Source organism: Cydia strobilella, chromosome 2 (genome assembly GCF_947568885.1).
Source record: "Cydia strobilella chromosome 2, ilCydStro3.1, whole genome shotgun sequence".
Lineage (NCBI taxonomy): Eukaryota > Metazoa > Arthropoda > Insecta > Lepidoptera > Tortricidae > Cydia > Cydia strobilella.
In genome coordinates this window covers 21,651,441-21,673,244 of record NC_086042.1, presented here as the reverse complement: position 1 = coordinate 21,673,244, position 21,804 = coordinate 21,651,441, and the positions used below count along the sequence as shown (strand labels likewise).

Genomic DNA, 21,804 nt, shown 5'->3' with positions numbered 1-21,804 from the left:
TATAAATAATGGAAAAAAAAAGTTTTTTTTTTGTGTTTTTGGTGTAATTATTTATTGGATTTTCCAAACCCGTTTCTTGATATTTTAATTCCAAATAATAGCAATCCAATTTATAATTTATAATGTGCAAATAGTATTCCGTTTTATTTTTATTTTTACATAAGTATACATATATTCACTTATAACGGTTGTGAGTTAACTTTTTATGTAGTATATAGGTACCTATTTTTGGCCGCGAATTTTCCTGCCTTGCGTAAATTACGAACTTCGTAAATAAAGTGTACCGGCGCGGCGCCTCCGAGCCCTCGTAGAGCGCCATGTACGGGTGGCTGCTGGAGAGTGTGCAGCACTTCATCGTGGTAAGATACATGTGACATGATAAGGGTACTTTCTGATTTTAACATGGAGCTGAAAAGCCCTACAAAACAAAGTTCTTTCAAAAGTATCAGTTCCATGCAACTAATGGGAACTATATAGAGCTTCCAATTGTCCGAATATTATTTGTATAATTCCATACAATGTGTAGGTATCCGGATTCGAAGTACTTACCCAGAATACCCTGTGATATTATGTATTATCGTCGATCAGTTTATAATAAATAAAAAAAACTGACGTTTAGAAAAAAATGAATATCTACTTATATACCTACTACTATTTGAGGAAGATGATGTTTAATCTTGTAAAATTGGCTTGTCAATTCATGTACATACCTACTACAACTCTCCGTCGAGTTGTTTAAAACATGTTACTTAGTCAATTCGATGCCCGTCTCTTAAAGAAACTTGAAGGTGTTTAAATAAGTTTTTTCAAAAATAATCATTCGTAAATCGTGAGTAAATAAATGCCCCTAAAGTGTGGGTATTCAGTCCATGTTTGGTGAACTGGTCATTATTTTATAGTCTCCGTAAATAATGTCTGTACTTATAGTAGGTACACTTAATCACCTAGGATACTATAAAATATCAGAATATGAACTTCATATTTAAGTATATTTAGTCTTTTTAGCACTGTGTTCACTCAAATATAAGGTAACTTATGGCGACTGTAGCTATACCATTATATTGGAGACATTAAATTTCGTAATGGCCCTTTTAAGTCTCTTTCAAGGTAAACGCTAACCAAAGTTAATTAAACTAAACATAACACCCTCTCCCACTTCAGGAAGGGGGGTAAAATGTCGAGATTGCTTCTCGGCCGCCTACACCCACTTGTTGGTATAGGTACTTAGTACTTACGTTACTTCCCGTCCATTCTTATTAAATTAGGTACGATTTTGATATATTTATGATCGTACACATGTGCACAGCTGCCAAAGTGCATACCCACTTTCACTTTTACAGCTCGCTATCTACTGTTTGTAAATAATGATTAAAAATAATTATATAGAGCTTCTACAAAAAAAGTCTTGTAAAGTCTTGTATGTACATGTACTTAAATACAATTATTTTATATATTTATAAGCAATAAGTATGATAAATTTGAAAGCAAAATCTTGTGCAAAATTCTAATGACAACTAAATTAATAATTAAAAAAACTATGTTATAAAAAGGTAGCTCTAACTTACCAACACGATGACAGCATACCTAGATACCTACCATATTGTTACGGTGAGCAATTTTGATTTCGGATGCATGTCCTAGTTGCCCGATTCGCTGCCCGATGCAGACTCTAAATTCTGTATTTTATGATTTCAAACACCTGAAAATTACATCCATTAATTCGTACATCGCGAGTACGTCCCTGTCCCTACAAACAAACATAATGCATCACATACAAGATTTATTTTGTATGTGATGCATTATGTTTGTTGCCGTCTATTAAAATAATCGAGTATAGCATCAACTAATCACAACTATCGCGCTATTAGTGTTGCTTAATGTATCTATTGTCTAGTTCAAAATAGGCACCCAATTTTGGAGTGTCACGTCCTTCGATTGTCTAAATTGTTGCCAAATAATGCTCTCTATTTCATGCCGAACTAATGCACTTATAATTACCTAGGTAAAACTAATGAAAAACCGGCCAAGTGCGAGTCGGACTCGCCTTCGAACCCTAAAAATACTGTTACCTACGTACGTCGTCGTACGAAAAGGCTCATTCACCTGTTTTTTAACTACTTGTGACGTGGCTTTTGCTTACCCAATATTACGTATCACTTCTTTTGTTTTCTTTTTTTGCTTATCTCTAAGAATACTCGATTGCCAAGAGTAGGGTAGATATGCCGATTCTAGACCACTTTAGGTATTTATCCCCCGCGGGCGACACCTGCGCATTACGTCATGCGTGGGCGTCAAAGTCGATGCTGCTCCACCAGCAAGGCGCCTGGGTGACACGTGTGCAACGACCTTAGAGCATTTATAACTGGAGCCGGTTTCAATTACTTACCCCTCTGCCAAGAAAACTTGCACAGTGTGCAAAAAGTCACGTAAATACAATGTCTCAATCGATTATTGCTCATTTCCACAATTGCTTCGCAAGAAATCACTGGTAACTAAAAATGCCCGCATGTGCTGTGACCACGTGTAATAAACGATCAACCACTTCAAGCATCGAAAAAGGTGGTATATCATTCCATTTGTAAGTAATTTTAGTTATTTTTATTGGTCTAATATTATTTTTTATAAAAATATATTTTTATTACACGTCAAATGAATTCGAACATAGAAAAAACCGGCCAAGTGCGAGTCGGACTCGCGCACCGAGGGTTCCTTACATTACATAATTTTAACAATGTATTTTTTATGCGAAACGTGAGTGAAAGGTAAATTGCGGTTTACGATTTATGACGTATTAAAAAAAACTACTTACCAGATCTCGTTCAAACCAATTTTCGGTGGAAGTATGCATGGTAATGTACATCATATATTTTTTTCAGTTTTATCATTCTCTTATTTTAGAAGTTACGGAGGGGGGGGAGGTCCATTTTACTACTTTGAAAGTGTCTCTCGCGCAAACTATTCAGTTTAGAAAAAAATGATATTAGAAACCTCAATATCATTTTTGAAGACCTATCCATAGATACCCCACACGTATGGGTTTGATAAAAAAAATGTTTGAGTTTCAGTTCCAAGTATGGGGAGCCCCAAAATTTATTGTTTTATTTTTTATTTATTACCAAGTTTCAACAGTATAGTTCTTATAGTTTCAGAGAAAAGTGGCTGTGACATACGGACGGACAGACAGACAGCAAGACATGACGAATCTATGAGGGTTCCGTTTTTTGCCATTTGGCTACGGAACCCTAAAAAACGCCACTCCCCACGAGACTTGGTCTTCATGCTTTTTAAGAAATAATCAAAAGGTATTTGAAATAGAGTCGCTAATAATATTAGCATTTTTTAAACAAAATTACGGAAACATCGGCACTCCCCGCGAGACTTTATAGTCGAATAATGAACCTAACTGCAATTGAAAGAGAGTTTAAAATTATATTTGCAGGGTTTATTTGAAATGAATTGAATGATCCCGAGACTTTAAAGTAGAGATGAGGGTATGGTCGATACAATGAATAAATATCGATATGATTTACTAAAAATCTGAAAAATTTCCAAGTGAACATAATTTATTTGAAATAAATTAAAGTAACTTACATACCTAATAAAAATAATGTTAGAGTACAATTACAAGACAAAATAACATGCAAATTAATGACTAGGAGCTAGCTTAGGGCTAGGACACAACCGGATGAGCCTTATAATTTAAACACAACAAATTATTATCATTAAGATTATTATTCTTGACTAGGAAATGCGATATACATGGTGAAATTAATTAAAACTTAAATACCTAAAGTGGTCTAAAATCGGCATATCTACCCTACTGCCAAGCTCTCACGAAAACAAGTCGAACTGGACTGGCGGCCTAGCCAAGGTGACAATCGCTATCGCTTCGCCGTCGAGTCGCTTTGTGTGTCTCTATCACTCTTCCATATTAGTGTGACAGTGACAGCTGCGTTTCGTTCGCTATTACGGAGCGTTCGCGATTGGCATGTTGTGTAAATGAACCTATTTAAGTACTCTTTGTTTCTTTTTAAACCACTGGTCATTGATTTTCCTGGGTACCTTGCAAAACCATCCGAAAACTATTTTATTTGGGTCACCAGTGTCACTACGCAGCTAAGATGTTTTTGACATGATCAAATCTGAATCGTATATTAATGTTGATTTGTTTTGTTCCCTAGCAAGAGTGCGGAGAGGAGATATGGGAGACCATCCTACGGGAATCCGGCGCGAGGAACACGGTGTTCAGCGCTACTCAGGTACCAAACACACGGAAATTTCTGACCTTTAATATTTGATTTAAAAAAAAACGTACTTCACTATGCTGTACATAGCCTAAATCTTTTACACGATTAATGATTATGATCACGATTAATACCTAATTTAATTATTGATATAAAACGCTTATACTTTTTAACAATACATACTTCTGTAGGAAAATAAATATACGACTAACAAAGCCTACATTATGACAACTATATGATACAGATTATGTATTTCAGCAATACCCAGATGCTCTGATGCTGCGTCTTGCCAGCGCCCTGGCTCGGCTGGTAAGTGAGGAACCGACCTGCGCCACGCCCGGCAGTCCCGCGCCCCGCAAACCCTCCCTCAAGTCCAAGCCCAGCTGGCGCAGCGTCTCCCTCCACAACGACACCAGAAACCCAAGCTTCAAGTGCCCCTTCACAGCCACCAACGCTCTCACTGCGGCCACCAAAAAAGAAATAGAAGCATACAACTCTCAAGAAGAAATCAGAACTCACACATCAGCGGACAAAATTTTTATAAAAGAGGAACTTACTAATTTGAAAGACGTTACTAACAGTTGCCAGGAAATCGTTAAGTATAATAGGAGGAGCTTAGGTTTCAAACTTGAGGACAACAAGACTTTTCCATGTGTCCCTTCAACGTCGTCGGAAATGACCACTAAAACTAGTCCTGAAGATAAAGAACAATCTGGTGACTCATTACCGACCTCTCCAGTATCTGACAGTGGAAAGAAGACCAAACCCATTCGGAAGAACAGTGTTACTCTGGCTATGGATGGGTACCGGCGTCGAGGCAGCGTGGCGAAACCCAGTGCGAGGATGAACCTAGGCCTTATCCCCGAGGATCAGCTACCCGGCATGAAGGAGAAGTTTGGAACTCCCGAGAAAGTTATGCATTTTTTTGGGAGGTGCTTCGTGAAGTTCTTCAGTAAATATGAGTAAGTAGGTATAATATATTGGAATAGCTTAACTAATAGATACTAATTACTACTAACAAAGGTACCTACGTATTCCACTTACATATGTTACGAGTATTATTTAGTGTAAAATTTATTAAGCATTGACTAAGACAAAGTTTTTGTTACAAAAAGGCCAGCATCTGTCGGCCTAAGGAAACTTTTTCCAATAACGTGTCAGTCATCGATAAAATCTCCGCGTATTTTGACGCTATGGGAAACGTTGCGAATCATTTATCAAAGTGAGCACGTAACACGTGCAAGCTTGACCGCCCGCCGCCGTTCGGGTCATTGGAGCGAAAATAATGCTCAGAGGGTTAATTTCTTAATTAGTCGAGAAGCTGGCCTGTTACTCCTATTGCTAAAAATGAGCAGGCAAGCCAACTATAGTAAATACGAGTACACTGAAAACGTGAAAACACGATAAAAACTACACTTAAGTGCAATTAAAGAAGCGTAGGTAATGAAAAAAAGGTTTAAAATAGTTATTTGTTATACAGTTATATTTTACCCGCGAGTGTGGAATTGAAACACGAGCAAGCGAAAGGATCCTAAAATAAAATCCTGAACGTAGCGAGTGTTTCAACACACGAGAAGTAATATACATTTGCACCCGTGTGTAACACAAAACTTTTCTCCTCACTATAGCGAGGAAAGTGCAACATCCACGTGCGTTAGATCATCTTCATCGCTGGAATCACTCTTTTTTTACGATAATACGATATTATAACAGAAAACTCTGGAAGTTGTGTATTTTTACGTGTCGGAGTCGGTGAGGAAAATTTTTGTTGACAATGTTGACATTTCTGACGATGAGTTTTGAAAATGCATCGACTCAACTTGTGCGTTCAGAATTACATTCAACATAATTAAAAAAAAAAACAAATGTTTCTTATGGAATTTAAGGTTTATGACTTAAAATCATTAAGCAAAGCTAAATTTGGTATTTTTTATTAAATTCTCAAACCATTTATTTAATGATAATTAATATCGAACGAACCATTATTATGAGCGTTTTACGTTTTGTTATCTTTCAAAAGCTACTTAAACACGCTCCATCCAAGGTCAAAATACTTTCCCCACTAGTGGATAAAATGCGTTTTTCCCCGCTTGTTTTAAAGGATAAAAGACGGCTTTCCGAGCTAGTGAGGGGAAAAAGGAATTTATTTATCACTCAGAAATTTCTTGCTTGGTTTTAATACAAACGCAATACCTATATGCCCCGTTTGTCCATGTCTCAGGTACGACCAGATGATCCGTGCGACGGGGCGCTACTTCTGCACGTTCCTGCAATCGGTGGACAACATCCACCAGCGCATGCAGTTCACGTTCCCGCGCATGCGCTCGCCCAGCATGCAGCTGACGCGCGCGCATCGCCACGGCGCGGAGCTCGTCTACAGCAGCACGCGCACCGGCTTCACACACTACCTGATGGGTATTTCTTTCTCCTTCTTTTGTACAGGGGTATTAGCCGATAGCCATATGATACCTCTTTAGTAGTCTAGATTAATAATGTCAAACCCAATACGGAAAACTAGACGTGACCCAAACATACTCAAGTTGGGATTAAAAGTATGTACAAAGTTATCTCCATCAAAAGTCTCGCATACGAATCGCAAGTCGTCGAGATGCATTTGCTTACGGTGACACTAAAACCTGCCATTGCAAAAAAGGCTTGAAGTAATCGGAGAGGCGCGCGTGTATTCTGATTTGCCGTTTTGTTCTTTCTGTGGCTAGTCTATGAGCACGCTAACATAACAATATAAATCAAGTGATCCTTATCTTATTAGAATAACAAATTTGTGTCAGGTCAGCTGTATGAGATAGCCGAGGACATTTTCTCGTTGAAGCTGAAGGTTTCCATCGTGAAGGAGAACATGGAGGGAAGTTACTACGTGGCGGTGCTGCGGCTCGAGTTCGACAACAGTGACTATGTAAGTTACCAATCAACTAATATTTGTGAAAAACATAGGAACAATTCAATAGTCAATATATTCAAATAGGCCTAGCAACAAGCACTTTTAAATTGTCAAGTTTTAAATATTACCTTAATCTAAATATCAGAGCAATTTATTGATGCAGTTATTATTATTATTATTTGCCCCGAATTTTAATTTTTCAGGACGCTCCGAATTTCATCCTTGAAATTTGGCCACGTCCCTACAATTGGGTACCCAAATTGAAACAGTTACGTATCAAGTTTTGGCGTTCCCCAGGTTTTCATCCTGCATTCCCAATATAAATACTGTAGTTCCGAATTGACAATTCGGATCTGGTAACCCTTTACCCATCATATACTTTAGCAATATTTAGCCGCCGAGTACCTATAGGTAGAGAGTTAATAAATTTGTAAATGTACATGATTGGTACTTAATAAGCAGCCCTCGTTTAGCCTATTCTGACATAATGGTAACTATCGAACCCTACACTGAGCATGGTCCGACATGCTCTTGGCCAATTTTTTTATTCTACTGTTACTGACACAACTTGTTTGCCAGATCTGTGCGATCGACCTCTGCTTAGACTATTTGTCATATTTTCCGGCGTTGACTAAAAGAAAATGAAAATATTGAGGTTGTAATCAGACTAACACTCGTCACTCTTCGATCTTCAGACATGTCTAGTTTAAAATCGCGATGAAATCGACCTGTATTTTGATTTCTGTGTTTAACCGTAAGTAATAGGTAGGCTGGTTTTTGCTTTGATCAGTAAAAACCAGCCAAGTGCGAGTCGGACTCGCGCACGAAGGGTTCCGTACCATTACGCAATAAATCGGCAAAAAATCAGGTTTATTGTATGGGAGCCCTACTTAAATATTTATTTTATTCTGTTTTTAGTATTTGTTGTTATAGCGGCAACAGAAATACATCATCTGTAAAAAATTCAACTGTCGAGCTATCACGGTTCATGAGATACAGTCCGGTGACAGATAGACGGACGGACAGACAGACAGACAGACAGACAGACGGACAGGCGTACAGACCGACAGTGGAGTCTTAGTAACAGGGTCCCGTTTTTACCTTTTGGGTACGGAACCCTAAAAATCATACATAACCTACGGCTTGGCTTAATTAAGTAACATTCATATGCAAAGAACAACGTAAGCCTTCATACATCGTCGGTGTCTTTAAAAAATTAATCAAAATAGGATTGACAAGGGACTCGTGCTACGTGGCTTTATTATCATTATCACGTTCCTTTACTGAATTTTATTGGAATCTATTTCCATTTCCAATAATATTTAGGTAGGTACCAATACTTGGGCCTGTAAACAAGTTATGGAGGGTTTCGAGGGCGCGAGGAGTTCGTATAGCGAATATAAAGCCTTTCCAAATGTCTCTATTGGTCGGCAGGCACTTGAATGTAAATTAACTCATTGTTATGCCACTCGAGAAGCTATTGGGCGAATTTATTGTGCTTTGTATTTAGACCAAACTCAATGGAGAAATGTATTAGTGTAGGTATCCACTAAGTGTAGAGGAAGAGGAGTTATTGTTACTTGCTTCGGGTGGTTTTCTAAATGTTATCATTTAGTTTTGAAACCTCTCTACTCTCTACTAAACTTTTATACTAGTGTCTGGTTCGTAGATAGGTATTTACTGCAAACTCCGTGACATTTAGATGCTAATAAATTCAGTTAGGTATTTGAAAGTTATTTGACTTGACAGTTACTTAATTGTAAGATACTGTACTCATTCCACGTACACACCACGCACCACATATATAGGTTACTTACGGTAAAGTCGGGAAGTTGGGACGATACCTATATTTTGTTTTAACCAATAAATATAGCTCGTTTCAACTTACCTTTTTAGGGTTCCGTACTCAAAGGGTAAATACGGGACCCTATTACTAAGACTCCGCTGTCTGTCTGTCTGTCCGTCTGTCACCAGGCTGTATCTCATGAACCGCGATAGCTAGACAGTTGAAATTTTCACAGATGATGTATTTCTGTTGCTGCTATAACAACAAATACTAAAAACAGAATAAAATAAATATTTAAGTGGGGCTCCCATACAACCAATTTTTGCTGTTTTTACGTAATGGTACGGAATCCTCCGTGCGCGAGTCCGACTCGCACTTGGCCGGTTTTTAGGTGGGCACACTTAAAGAGGTTAACTGATCGAGAGTGCCTGATCACTAGTTCAATTTTTCTGCAGAGCCTGGCCCACTTAAAATTTCATATTTATTGGTTTTGCCCTACTATTAATTACCTTGCCCACGACTTCCTTATCGTGGAATCATGATGAGTTTTTATAGTAGGAATATTAGTATGGATAAGGTACGTATAACCTATTGCCTCCCACTAATTAAAACATGCCAAGACAAATGCAATTTTGATTGGTTATAATATAGGCGTATTGGCGACTCGACTGGAGGGTCTAATTTGTTAAATAGAAATATCTAATCAATACTACAAATGCCGCCAGCATCCTTGGTACAAATTGTACCATTGTTACCTCAAGGGCCTATTTTAGATTTAAGCTAGTTACTAATTTCGTTTATATCTTGTATGTAAATAAATGATTTTAATATCTAATCAACTGACTGCACAAATCAATTAAGTCTATCACAAAGGATGTTAATCGCTCCATATGGTGTGTTAATGTGAACTGTGACGATTTATTATATTGTACAGTATTGTTTACTATGGTTGATGCGGTGCTTCACTATTGTTCAGAGAAAGCCTTGAACTGTATGAGCATCCTTATATTACCGGGCTCTAGGACACGTACCTATCGAAAAATGCTAATGCATTAGATGGATTATGTTACCTAATTATCTCGAGACGTCAAGGTCTGGAACGTAAAGGGGCCCACTGACTATCAGTCCGCCGAACGATATCGGCCTGTCAGTTAAAACAAAAATTTGACAGTTCCGAACAACTGCCAGGCCGATATCGTCCGGCGGACTGATAGTCAGTGGGCCCCTTAAGAAAGTTTTCGCTATTATGTTTAGATTTAATATGGTCAAAGATAGATATAACTCTGTAATAGATGGATACAGTCTAAGAAAAAAAACGTGCCTCGAAAATCACGAAAATTTTATTCTCGATCAGACGGCGCCACTAGCTTTGGCCTACTCTCGTATAGAGGGCGTTGACGACGACGTTTATAATTTTAACGCATATCAGTGAAAGAACATGGGTCAAAATCATATAAAAATAATTAATGCAAATAAAAAAGTCATTTATCTATATTTAAATACATTTTAACGTATTTTTATAAATCTTCATTTTTAGTTTTAAAGTATGTCGATAGATGGCAGTGAATTTACAGTGGTTACAAAATTTACTATGACAGTACCGCTCTATCTTATTATATCCCTCTTTGATATGGTTTACCAAAGTTAGGGATCATCAATAATTTCTTAAATTAGAGACAGACAGAATTTCACGTAACTAAAACATGCAGACTCTTTGAATTTATGTGCAGGAGACGTAGCCACAATGTCAATCGTTTATTGACAAACACACCAATCGAAAAGTATAAACATGTATGCGAATGACAGATGCAACAAAAAGTAATGCAATTTTTTTTAAACAAGTTTCGTTTTGCGGTAACCATGCATCAGGCGGGCCGTATATGCTTGTTTGCCACCGACGTGGTATAAAAAAGCAATAATAACTTCAATAGGCCCGTGTGTGAGAGATTTCTCTTAGATACGATAAGTATACCTTATTTAATATAGGTACCTAGAATCTTAAAATGTGACGTTTTTCTGGTAAAAGTATCACATAAAATCTTCATGGCTATAGCAAACTTATTAAGTATATAGGTACAACTAAAAATAAGTAGATACTTACCAACCATAAAACAAACGTTTATCAAAATAAGTAGATACTTACCAACCATAAAACAAACGTTTATCAAAATTCTCAGATTTGTTTATATACGACGATACATGTGATATACGACGAGTTTTGAATAGGTAAGTAAAATAAACATTGCAGGTGCAGTCACTGATGGTCCGCAAGTCGCTGCCATGCCCGTTGCCGCCCGTGCCCGTGGCCCTGCTTCTGCAACTGTTTCCGTTCGGGGTACTACTGGATAGAAAGATGAAAATTATGAAAGCAGGCGAGAAGGTACCATTCACTTCACTATTCACTATTCTGTTCGATCTTTTCTTGATCCGCCTCACAAGGCTAATAAAGACTTAACATAGGTATCTTGTGACCACTACCCAACCTAAAAAATGGTTATGCGGATGAACTAAATAATATGTAATGTAATTTCTTGTAAGAAAAAAAATACTGATCAACTCACGCGTTAATTAGATATTTAGGCATGGTATTTCAGTTCAGCAAAAATATCAATTTGACCTAATGAATTTGAACTGATGAATTTCGGTTTCAGCTCGTTGAAGCTTGGGGTGGCCCATACAATAGTATGGTCAAATCACCCACTTCAGAGATACTACGTCTGAGAAAGCCAAAAGTTTCATTCACTTGGGACAAGGTATGTAACGACCACTTTATTAGAGTGGGGTACATTCCACTTCTTCTATGGAATTTCAGCAAATAATGATGGACATTATATATTAAATCAATAGGTCCCTTTATCTAAACACTTACACTTTGCTTTGCTCTGTTTTTTATTTTCAGGTAGTGTGCATGCAAACCGTGATATTCGAGTTGGAGCTGATGCGGTGGCGAGGCAAGTGCCCCGCAGACGCGCGTCGTGGTTCACAGGGCGCGAAGGCTATCCTACTCAAGGGGCCGATTTACTTCCTCGAGGAGATCGATGCGCTCATCTTCTTGTGTTGCCCAATGTACGTAATTTTCACAGATTGTCAGTTGCGCGTCGCGGCTCACAGAGCGCAAGAGCTCTAAGAGACCCATTCCTGAAGAAATCGATGCCCTTGTTTTTACCGAAATGTGTTACCGAGACTCGTGTTAGACTCAGAGGCTTACGTCCCGTCAAACAATTTATGGCTAACAACAGAACCGTTTTGCAAGTCATCCAGCTGCTAACTAGGAATTAAGTTGTCTTGCGATTATCCTGTTATCTTCTATTATATCTTAATTTTAACTTTATTTCTTCCTTTTCTAGATTTAATGGCCTCGACGAATTGAAACAGGCAGACTTGTATCTAGCCGATATGAACGGCCACGGGCTCTCCAAAGAGATGATTCTTCACGGCTGGCAGCACCTGTCCAAGCTGGAGCTCCTGTTCGAGAGGGCGGAGAGCCGGAGTCTCTCGCTGGAGAAATCGTGTCGCTTGCTGGACCAGTGGAAGAAACGAAGCGACCAGCTACTCTACTCTATGATACCGAAAGCTATCGTTGACCATTTGAGAGCGGGAAAAGACGCAATGTCTGCTTGTCAGGTATCTTAGTTTTTGTCTACAAAGTCTTTCCAACTCTATCTTTTATACCTATTCTTGTAGCGTATCTTAAAAGTTACGTAAATACTTATTTGTCCCCCTCTTTTAGTTTATTTTTCGCAGATATTTCGTTTAGCTCTAAATATTAGACACAGGCGAAGCTTGATATTAAGATTTTCTTTTAATTTAAGTATAATAGGGCTAAATCACGCAAACAGCGGTTATTCGTGTCACGACAGTCCTTTTTTTGCGTACAAAAATGAACAGGCGACAAAAATCTACCCTGGCCCTGTTACTTTTCTATGAAACTTGAAATGAATGTGTTGATTGCAGGCGTTCGACGTGACAATAATGTTCTGCGGCGTGCAGCTGGCGGAGGCGGGCACGCGCGCCGATGTGATGCACACGGTGGCGTACATGAACGAGGTGTACTCGCGCATCGACCGCCTGCTGGACGCGCATCGCGTCTACAAGGTGCACTACCTTCTATAACATAACATTTATGTACCTATATCATTGGCAACTAGTGGCTCTGTGAGTTGTAAGTCTCGCGTACCCCGGCCCATGGCTCCATATACGAAATCGACAAAAAAAACATATATAAAATGCTCACAAAATTTCACGAGATTAAGAAATGCAACCTGTAGAGAAGAAAGCCGGACATACGAAAGCATTTTTGCTAAAATGGAGACGCTTTGCTCGCGCTTCGCGTTCGCTTAGTAACTATGACTTTGCTAAAACAATAACGCCATCTAATAGGTACCTAAACTTAATTGGCCATTGAGTTGTAGCTTACAACATCCTGCTTTTAAATTCCATAATATAAGAAAACTTCCGTGAGACACAGACATATTAAACATATTAGTAACGGGTAGGGCTGCGGCCCGCAGTCTGCGCCGGTCCGTCACCGTCGACGCAAGCTCCTGATGACGCTCCTCAGTACGGAGTGAAACATGTCGAGCGTTTTCGACTTAAAATACGTGAGTGACCCGTTACTAATATGTTTAATATGTCCATAATACATATAAGTATTATAGTATCTCAAACAACCTAATAATAATGCTGCGGACTGGACGCAAGCGATGAGCGGCGCGGCAAGCAGCAAACCAGGGCCGTTCATACATTTGTTCAAGCGCCATGAATGGTCTTGATTTGCCACTCACCGCTTGCGTCCGGGCGGTGCCTAAAAGTAACTTCGTATATTGGTGTTTGGCAGGTGGAGACGGTAGGCACGGTATACATGCTGGTAGCGGGCGCGCCGGAGCGGCGCCGCGCGCACGCCGCCGCCGCCGCCAGCGCCGCGCTCGCCATAGCACGCTCGCTGCCTCGCCTTACCATCGGTGATCGCCTCCATAAATCGCCTTAATAAATTCAAAGGCATTCATTAAAGAAAAATTGCTAATTTTTACCTATACCAGAGTTCAGTAGAAATGGCGAATCTATATCTATCTATACATATAATAAAGCGGAAGAGGGTCGAAAGTCTGTACATTGAAGATATTCAAAATAAAATATGCTGGGGATACTTAGAATCGATAACAGAACACGTTCCAACAGTTTTTAGAATTTTTGTCTGTTTATCTGTTTATCTGTTTAGCTGTTTATCTGTTTGTCTGTTTGTCTGTTTGTCTGTTTGTCTGTTTATCTGTTTATTTGACCGCGCATCACGTGAAAACGGCTGAACGGATTTTGATGCAAACTACTAATCTGTCGAAAAAATCCACGGCCAGGTTCTTCTTCTTCTACCTAGCGTTATCCCGCTCTTTGCCAGGGTCCGCTTTCCTACTAGCCTTTCTCCATTTTGCGCGATCCTGGGTGTCCTCTCATCGAGCCATCGCTTTTTTGGTCTGCCCTGGGGTCGGGGGCCGTCAAGGGCTAGGTTAAGGCATATGTTTCCTACGTAGTCATCTGGCCTGCGACAAACGTGGCCGAACCACCGGAGGCGACATTCTTGGAGCTTCTCCGCTACGTCACGGACTGCGAGACTGCCACGAATGTACTCGTTACGGATGCGGTCAGCGCGCGTAACGCCGCACATCCACCGCAGCATCTTCATCTCTGTAACGCGAAGCTCCTGAACGTGCCTTCCAAGAACCGGCCACATCTTGGCGCCATAAAGTAGGACTGGACGGATAATGCACTTATACACTAGCCCTTTGAGTCTAAGCGGTATTCTGCGATCGCAGACGACTCCTGTGACCTCCCGCCATTTAGACCAAGCCGCGCTGATTCGGGCCCGGATGTCGTGGTCAATGGTCCCGGACTCATGCAGTACTGATCCCAGGTACTTAAACTTGTCCGCTTTCACGGCGGGTTCGTTCCCTATATTAATGGGAGTGGAATCCGTACTTCCGCAGGCCATGTATTCGGTCTTTGCGACATTTAGCTTCAGACCTCCATTTTCTAGCGAGCCCTTCCACTGGTTCACCTTTCGCTCTAATACCTTTTTGTCTTCGTCTGTCAGTGCGATGTTGTCTGCATACATGAGCAACCACGGCGGTGGGTCTTGTATCTCCGCCGTGACGGCGTCAAGCACCACACTAAACAGAAAGGGGCTCAGAGCGGATCCATGGTGAACACCCACTGTGATCGGGAAGGGTTTTGTGTCGCCAACGGAGGTCCTTACTAAAGAAACCGAATCGCGGTACATGTCTTGGATAATGTCAATGTAGACTTGTGGCACGTTCTTCACCTTCAGTGCCCACCAGATCATCTGACGTGGGATACAATCGAAAGCCTTTTGCAGATCGAGGAATGCCATGTACAGGGGCTTTCTTTTATCCCTATAAGTTTCGGTCAGAGTTCTGAGGGCAAATATCGGATCAATCGTGCCACTTCCAGGTTGAAATCCGTACTGACAGTCCGAGACAGTGCACTCTTGCCGCAGCCTGGAGTCGATAATGCGTTCGAAGAGCTTCATGGTATGACACATAACCTTAATACCTCGGTAGCTTCCGCAGTCTTGTACACTACCTTTGCCTTTGAAAATTGGACAGATAATGCTTGACCTCCAAGAATCGGGCATCCGTCGGCGTGTTAGAATGAGGTTAAAAAGGTCAGTTAACAGGTCAACACCATGATCGCCCATCGCTTTCCATGATTTTATCGGCAAGTCGTCGGGGACCACTGCTTTTCGGTTTTTCATGCCGCGAAGACATCTGCGAACCTCGTATCGGGTGATGGGGCATATAAGTCCGCAATTAGAAGGCAACTCTGGAGGAGAAGAATCAACTGAGTGTTCGGTGTTCAGCAATTCTTGGAATGCACGGCCAGGTTATAGGCTATTAAAATTTGAGAAATTTCACCCCTAAGGGGGTTAACAAGGGGATAAGAGTTTGTATGGGGTTCAAGATTTATTTTAAGCTAGCAATTTGAAACTTCGTTAAAAGATATATTATTGAAATACAAGAAAACTAATTTCAGCGTTTTTGAGAATTCATCCCCTAAGGAGGTGAAAAAGAGGTTGAAAGTTAATAATTTGTCCCCTAACGGGGTTAAAAGGGGGTTGAAAGTTTGAATCCATTACAAATGCTTTGAAACTTCTTAGAAAGGTATAATAGACGATTACAAAAAAGTAATTTCGACGTTTTTGGAAATTTAACCCCTCAGGGGGTTGAAAAGGGGATGGAAGTTTGTCTTGGGGTGCAAATTTTATTTTAAGCTAGGGACTTGAAACTGCAAAAAGGTATTTTATTTAAAAGCAAGAAAATTACTTTCAGCGTTTTTATAAATTCATCCCCCAAGGTGGTGAAAAAGGGGTTAAAAACTTTATCTTGATAACTATATCATTTAAGCTACTAGGCCAAGTTAGGTATCGTCCCTTAAGGGTGTGAAAAGGGAGGTGGAAATTTGTATGGGATTTAATAACCGCTGAACTGATTTAGATAAAATTTGGTATAGAGAGATAGTTTGAGTCCCGTAGAAGAACATAGGGTACTTTTTATCCCAAAAAAATTACCTTAAAACTGAAAAGGAAGGTGTAATATTGTAGGGGGGGTTGTATTTGGGGGTGGGGGGGGGGAAATAACCGCCTGAACTGATTTACATGAAATCTACGTATACGTCTTTTGATTTAGTTGAAAATGATACTAAACGACTTAGAACCTAATCTTAAACATCCCCACCCCCCTACATCAAAAATCTGGGTAGCTCCACTTCTTAAATACATCTTAGGAACACCAAGATTAATTCTGCCAAAGGAAATCTTTTATTCAGAGAACTTTTATTGAGCACTCGACTAATTGAGTTAGGTTGCACCTGAATCTTATAGCGCTACTTAGGAAGGAGGTGCAAACTTTTTCTTCAAAAATGTGTACTATCGAGTACCCGAGTGCCAAACTAACAGATGGCGCTGAAATTAATACGTTGTGACACGAATAGCCACCGAGGAAGGATTTTGCCAAATTAACTAAGTTTAGAAGAGGGAGTACGGATATCAATATTTTTATTTATTTATTGAACAATTAATTAATTGCCACACATTGCACAGTGCCATCTTTTGGGGAATAGAGTAAACATTAAGTAATCAAGTATTATATTATATATCATAGTTACGTAGTGGTAAAATCAACACGCATATCAATACGTTTAATTATTTAAAATTATTAATTTTCTCCATCATGAATTATACCTAATCGTAATTATATCGCATCCATATTCATACATATCGCCTCCTTTAAGCACTTAAGACGAAAGTGGAGGACGCGCGCGAAATCACCTTTTCTTACAACTGTGGTCCTCATTTTCCTCTCTTGATATTAACATTATTCAAAATATTTTGACACAATTAGTTGTGTATCAACATCAACCACAGCTATGTCCCGTGTCCGTTTGTGTTTTTGGAATTTTTAATTACATATTATAAAGTTAGAAGTATTAAAAAATTTGCATGAAATCTGTTTTTCGCTCCTAATTTTTACAATAATCAAAAAATCGAAAAAAGTCAAACGTAGAAAACGAAGCGTTTAGCTATGGTAAATATACGTCAAATTATGTACCTAAAAATATTTTCATAATGATAGAGGAAAATGGAGACTGCGTTTGTATGGAGAAGCGGCCGTGCCCTTTCCTCTTAATAATGGTCACGAAGGGTACTTAAAAAAAAAAAACATTTTTCAGTAAATGTCAAACGATTTGGGACTTATACGTTTTACCATGCCTTCCCGAAAAAAATCGAATCTTTCGCGAAAGTCTCGCAACGCATTGAGCCTAATACAAGGGGCTCGGTCTCAGGAGTCTGAGAAAGATCACGGTGAGACTTAGTGGCGCTCTAGCCAGGCAGGTCGCTTCACTTTAGGCTGAAACGGCAAGCCAGCGCGAGTCTCGATTGTGATCCCAAAGACATCGTACGCAATACATGTGTTGGCGCAGATCCTGACGGAGTGTGGCGCCGGAGAAGCAATTTTCATCCCGCGCATCCCGTTCCGCTTCAAGCGCCTACAGGTCCTCGTGAGCGTCTGTTTCGCCATGACCATCAACAAGTCATAGGGGCAGACGCTGCGCGCCGCCGACGTCACGCTTAAACTGATTTGACTTGAGGACCGATTTGGATGATATTTGCCATGGACATGATTTGGATAGGTACAGTCAAGGACGTAAAAATACAAAAATGGTACTGTGTCGTTCGATATACACCTACTAATGTCGTTTAAATCACGTCAAAAATCTGAATAAGGGCAAAAAAATATTGATTTTGGAGTGTAGTTTTATTTAGTGGTACCTAATTGTAAAATATTTTATCTGGACTATCTACAGTCCTCTAGCTAGCGTATCCATCTGTTAACTTTACTTCAAGTTCCGCCTCCAGGGGAGAGGGAGATAAATTAGGGGTGAATTAGCCGCTTACTGACACAGACCGAATTCCACGCTGGCGGAGCCACGGGCACAGCTAGTAATGATAATGGCGAATGTATCCCACCAAAAACGTTTCACGTACCTAAAATTGGCGGACTCTGTAAGGAATCCGCAGTAAGTGCAATAGATAGACTCCCCTTTCGGGTCATCCCTTAAACTAATTTGTCCCATAATATTCATTGCTTACTATTTCTAGCCTCTTGAACAGTCTACTATCTTTTAACATTATTGGTCATTTCTATTGAACTCCGGTATACAAACATCGCCACTCATGTAGGGAACTGATTAAATTAAGTTGCTCTTTGTACTATTGCAGGCGTTCACTCGGGCCCTTGCGTAGCAGGCGTGCTGGGCCTGAAGTTACCGCGGTACTGTCTAGTGGGCGACTCCGTGAACACCGCTAGTCGCATGCAGACTACGTCAGAGGTGATATACATGATATACCTTTTTATATAACATTTAAGCACTTGGCTTACCTATTCCGTGTCTGGCTCCAGCCAATAAGTGCCATTGCAGCCTATGTAAGTCTTGCTGCTGTGCACAGCTAGAACATTACCCCTTATGGACGGCGGAAACTGGTATATCCAGAAGATTAAACTACGACGAATCATAGATCATAACTGTAATAACGATAGTGACGTTGATGACATACTTAATTTGACAACTCTCGGCGTCTGAAGTTCAACTAAAATTCCTTCTATATGGCACGAACATGAATTTTAAAATACGTATTATATACGTCACGTATCATACGCAGATCGAATAACTAATTACATTGTAAATTATTTAATAATAGGTACATTGTATATTTTTTGCTGTTACAATGTAGCCGGGTCGAATCCAAATATCGGCGGCTACGGCAGCGCAGCTCCCCGCCGGCCGTTTCCGACTACGGCGCCGTGGACTAATCAAAGTTAAGGTATAAACTTATTCGATTATGTACCTATTAATTGACTCCTGAGAGTCCTGAGTACAAAAAACTAGGTTAAAAATTAACTGCGCCTCGTTGAGTTGTTTATTTATACTAGAAGTATACAAAGTGTTCATTTCACCAAAACGTGTAGGCTCGTGACTTGCATCGTTTCTTCTAATCATTATTTTATTGATAACGCGCTCCTTACTTATCTGTATCGCATTTCCTTAAACTTTAAACCTTACCTAATTTTTTCATACTCACATATATCTGTAAGTCTTCTACATAAGCGCAGAGTCGTGAGCTCTGCCTCGGTGATCGTATATTTTCGTTATAAAGCGTGATGAAGGACAAAACATTATTACAGGGCAAAGGCATGATGGAGACGTTCTGGCTGGAGGGCGAGGTCGAGGAGGATGAGGCGCACGAGGCGCTGCAGCTCTTCTCTGCCCTCTGCGGGGAAGCCTGAGGCCTTCGGCGCTAACGGAAACTTCTAAAGGTCCTAAACCCTTATGTGAATATGAAACACGTACCTAGGTAGAGCCAAACCAAAATTACTTTGACCTAAGATTCTGGTGCATATTTGGAACAAAAAAGTTATAAACGCGTACCTATTTACTTACATATAAAAGGTAAAAAAAAACTCGGCGTCAAACGCAGCTCGATGTCATTGTCATTTATCAATTTTTAGGTATTACCCTAGCAGCGCGACCTAAAGCGCTGTTTACATTTAAAAAAATCTTACCGAAGTAAAACGCATCAGTGATACGAGGTAAGAGGAATCCGGGTTATGGTCACCACCTTGTATAATACCGTAAAACTGTACAACTTTGCCCGCTTTTGCAGTCTTTTACCTTTTTTTTTTCAAGTTTGTTGGTCCATATTGCATTACTTATTTGTGGCAATAACATATTGACATACTCTTCTTTGTGTGAGTGAGCAAACCATAGTCGAAATAAATTTCTGTACTGTAGAAAATGAGTCTTAAACAGGCGGACCAAAAAAACGAAAATTTTTCAAGATTGCCCACTTTTACTTACAGTCTCTTAACTCCACGATTATCAACTTAATGGTCATGACTCAAAGTCTATAATCCAGAATAAACATGGCATAGTTTTGTCGTATAGGTATTAAGTCACCAAGTTCAGTAATTCCCCTCCAAACTTATGTGGGCAAAGTCATAAAAAAAATTGCGATTCTTCATACAAAATCCTAAATATGCTAGGGTTGTCAATTTTCACTTTTACCCAAATCATAAAGAAACAATCAAAAATCAACATTATTTTTTTTAACTGCAAAGGAAGTATACAATAATATAAAAATTAACAAAAATATTAATTATTCAAAAGCACTGCCACTTTTACTAAGCATTAAAAGTAGGTAACTACAGACAACATAAGAAGAAACTTTTTTAAACTGCAAAGGAATTATAAATTAATATAAATAAAGCGGCTGTTGCTTATATTTCCTCTTAAAATTAGCAAAATAACTTTAAACAACGTTGCATGGTAAATGCCTCCTCGCAAATCAATAATATCATACCTACTAGTGACAACCCTAACGGTTAAAATGTGCTGGGCAATGTTGTGAAATACGATCACGAGATTGCCCACGATCATAATTACAAAAGTACTAATGCATATAACGTGTTGAAATTTCGTCTACATCGTTTCTAAGCTGCATATACAGTTAAAACTACTACATCCCTGTAGGACTCTCCTGGACCGATATCCCACCGAAGTTTTTTTAACTTTTTTTGCCCGCCAAAAAACACGTCCTCACTTGGAGCCGACTCACGCGTGACTGAAGTTAGGCACACGTCAACTAAAAGGCCAGTGTTGACAGCAATATGATTAGCTTTAACCACAGGTTGAAAAGGGAGGTGTATCTGTTAATAGTTTTATGATATTTCGCTTCTATTGAAATGTGATGCGGCGGGCAAAGCTATGTTGAAAAGGCAAAGTTGTAACTTTCTACGGTATCTAAAATAATAATAATATAATATCATATAATATGTAGGTAGAGATTCGAGAGTATACAAGAGATAACCTATTACTGTAAGATGTAGTTGTAGTGTTAAGAGTAATGTAAGCGTGTAATATATCCATTCGAGTATTGCTCTCTTTGTCACTAATAGGCCATAAATAATAATAAATAAAAAATTGTCACTAATTATGGTACTTAATCAAATAAGTACTGAGATTATTTAGGTGATAAACTGAAATAAATGTCATATACTAAGAAAAAATGACCAAGGCCTCCAGTGCCCCAGGCTAGAATCGAACCAGCGTCCTCTGCTATCGCGGCAGGTGCCTGTGCCATTCGGCACCTAGTATATGACATTTATTTCCGTTTATAATTTATATAGCAATAAAAGCAAATTAAAGTATTTTCTGTAAATAATTTAATTTGTTCTAATACTTTTAACAGTATTATTTAGGTGGTTTGTGAATATATTGGTCCATCTATAAGTAAAAAACATAGGTAC

General features: G+C 39.4%; 1 protein-coding gene across 1 annotated transcript; it reads left to right on the top strand.

Moving 5' to 3' along the window:
* The first annotated feature begins 289 nt into the window (after positions 1-289).
* LOC134753861 (soluble guanylate cyclase 89Db-like) lies at positions 290-21,602 on the top strand. Its single transcript, XM_063689810.1, has 14 exons — positions 290-359; positions 4,182-4,259; positions 4,503-5,206; positions 6,466-6,659; positions 7,034-7,158; positions 11,178-11,309; positions 11,581-11,682; positions 11,829-11,995; positions 12,277-12,553; positions 12,884-13,024; positions 13,767-13,890; positions 18,720-18,829; positions 19,233-19,322; positions 19,684-21,602. The coding sequence occupies exons 1-14, from the start codon at positions 318-320 to the stop codon at positions 19,783-19,785; spliced, it is 2,388 nt and encodes a 795-aa protein (XP_063545880.1). The 5' UTR covers positions 290-317; the 3' UTR covers positions 19,786-21,602.
* Positions 21,603-21,804: the final 202 nt, after the last annotated feature.

Bases quoted from the DNA above. Each gene is read 5' to 3' on its own strand.
- LOC134753861 (XM_063689810.1), top strand. From the start codon at position 318: ATGTACGGGTGGCTGCTGGAGAGTGTGCAGCACTTCATCGTG. The intron at 11,996-12,276 runs GTACGTAATTTT...TTCCTTTTCTAG, and splicing joins ATCTTCTTGTGTTGCCCAAT to ATTTAATGGCCTCGACGAAT. The intron at 18,830-19,232 runs GTGATATACATG...GTTACAATGTAG, and splicing joins GCATGCAGACTACGTCAGAG to CCGGGTCGAATCCAAATATC.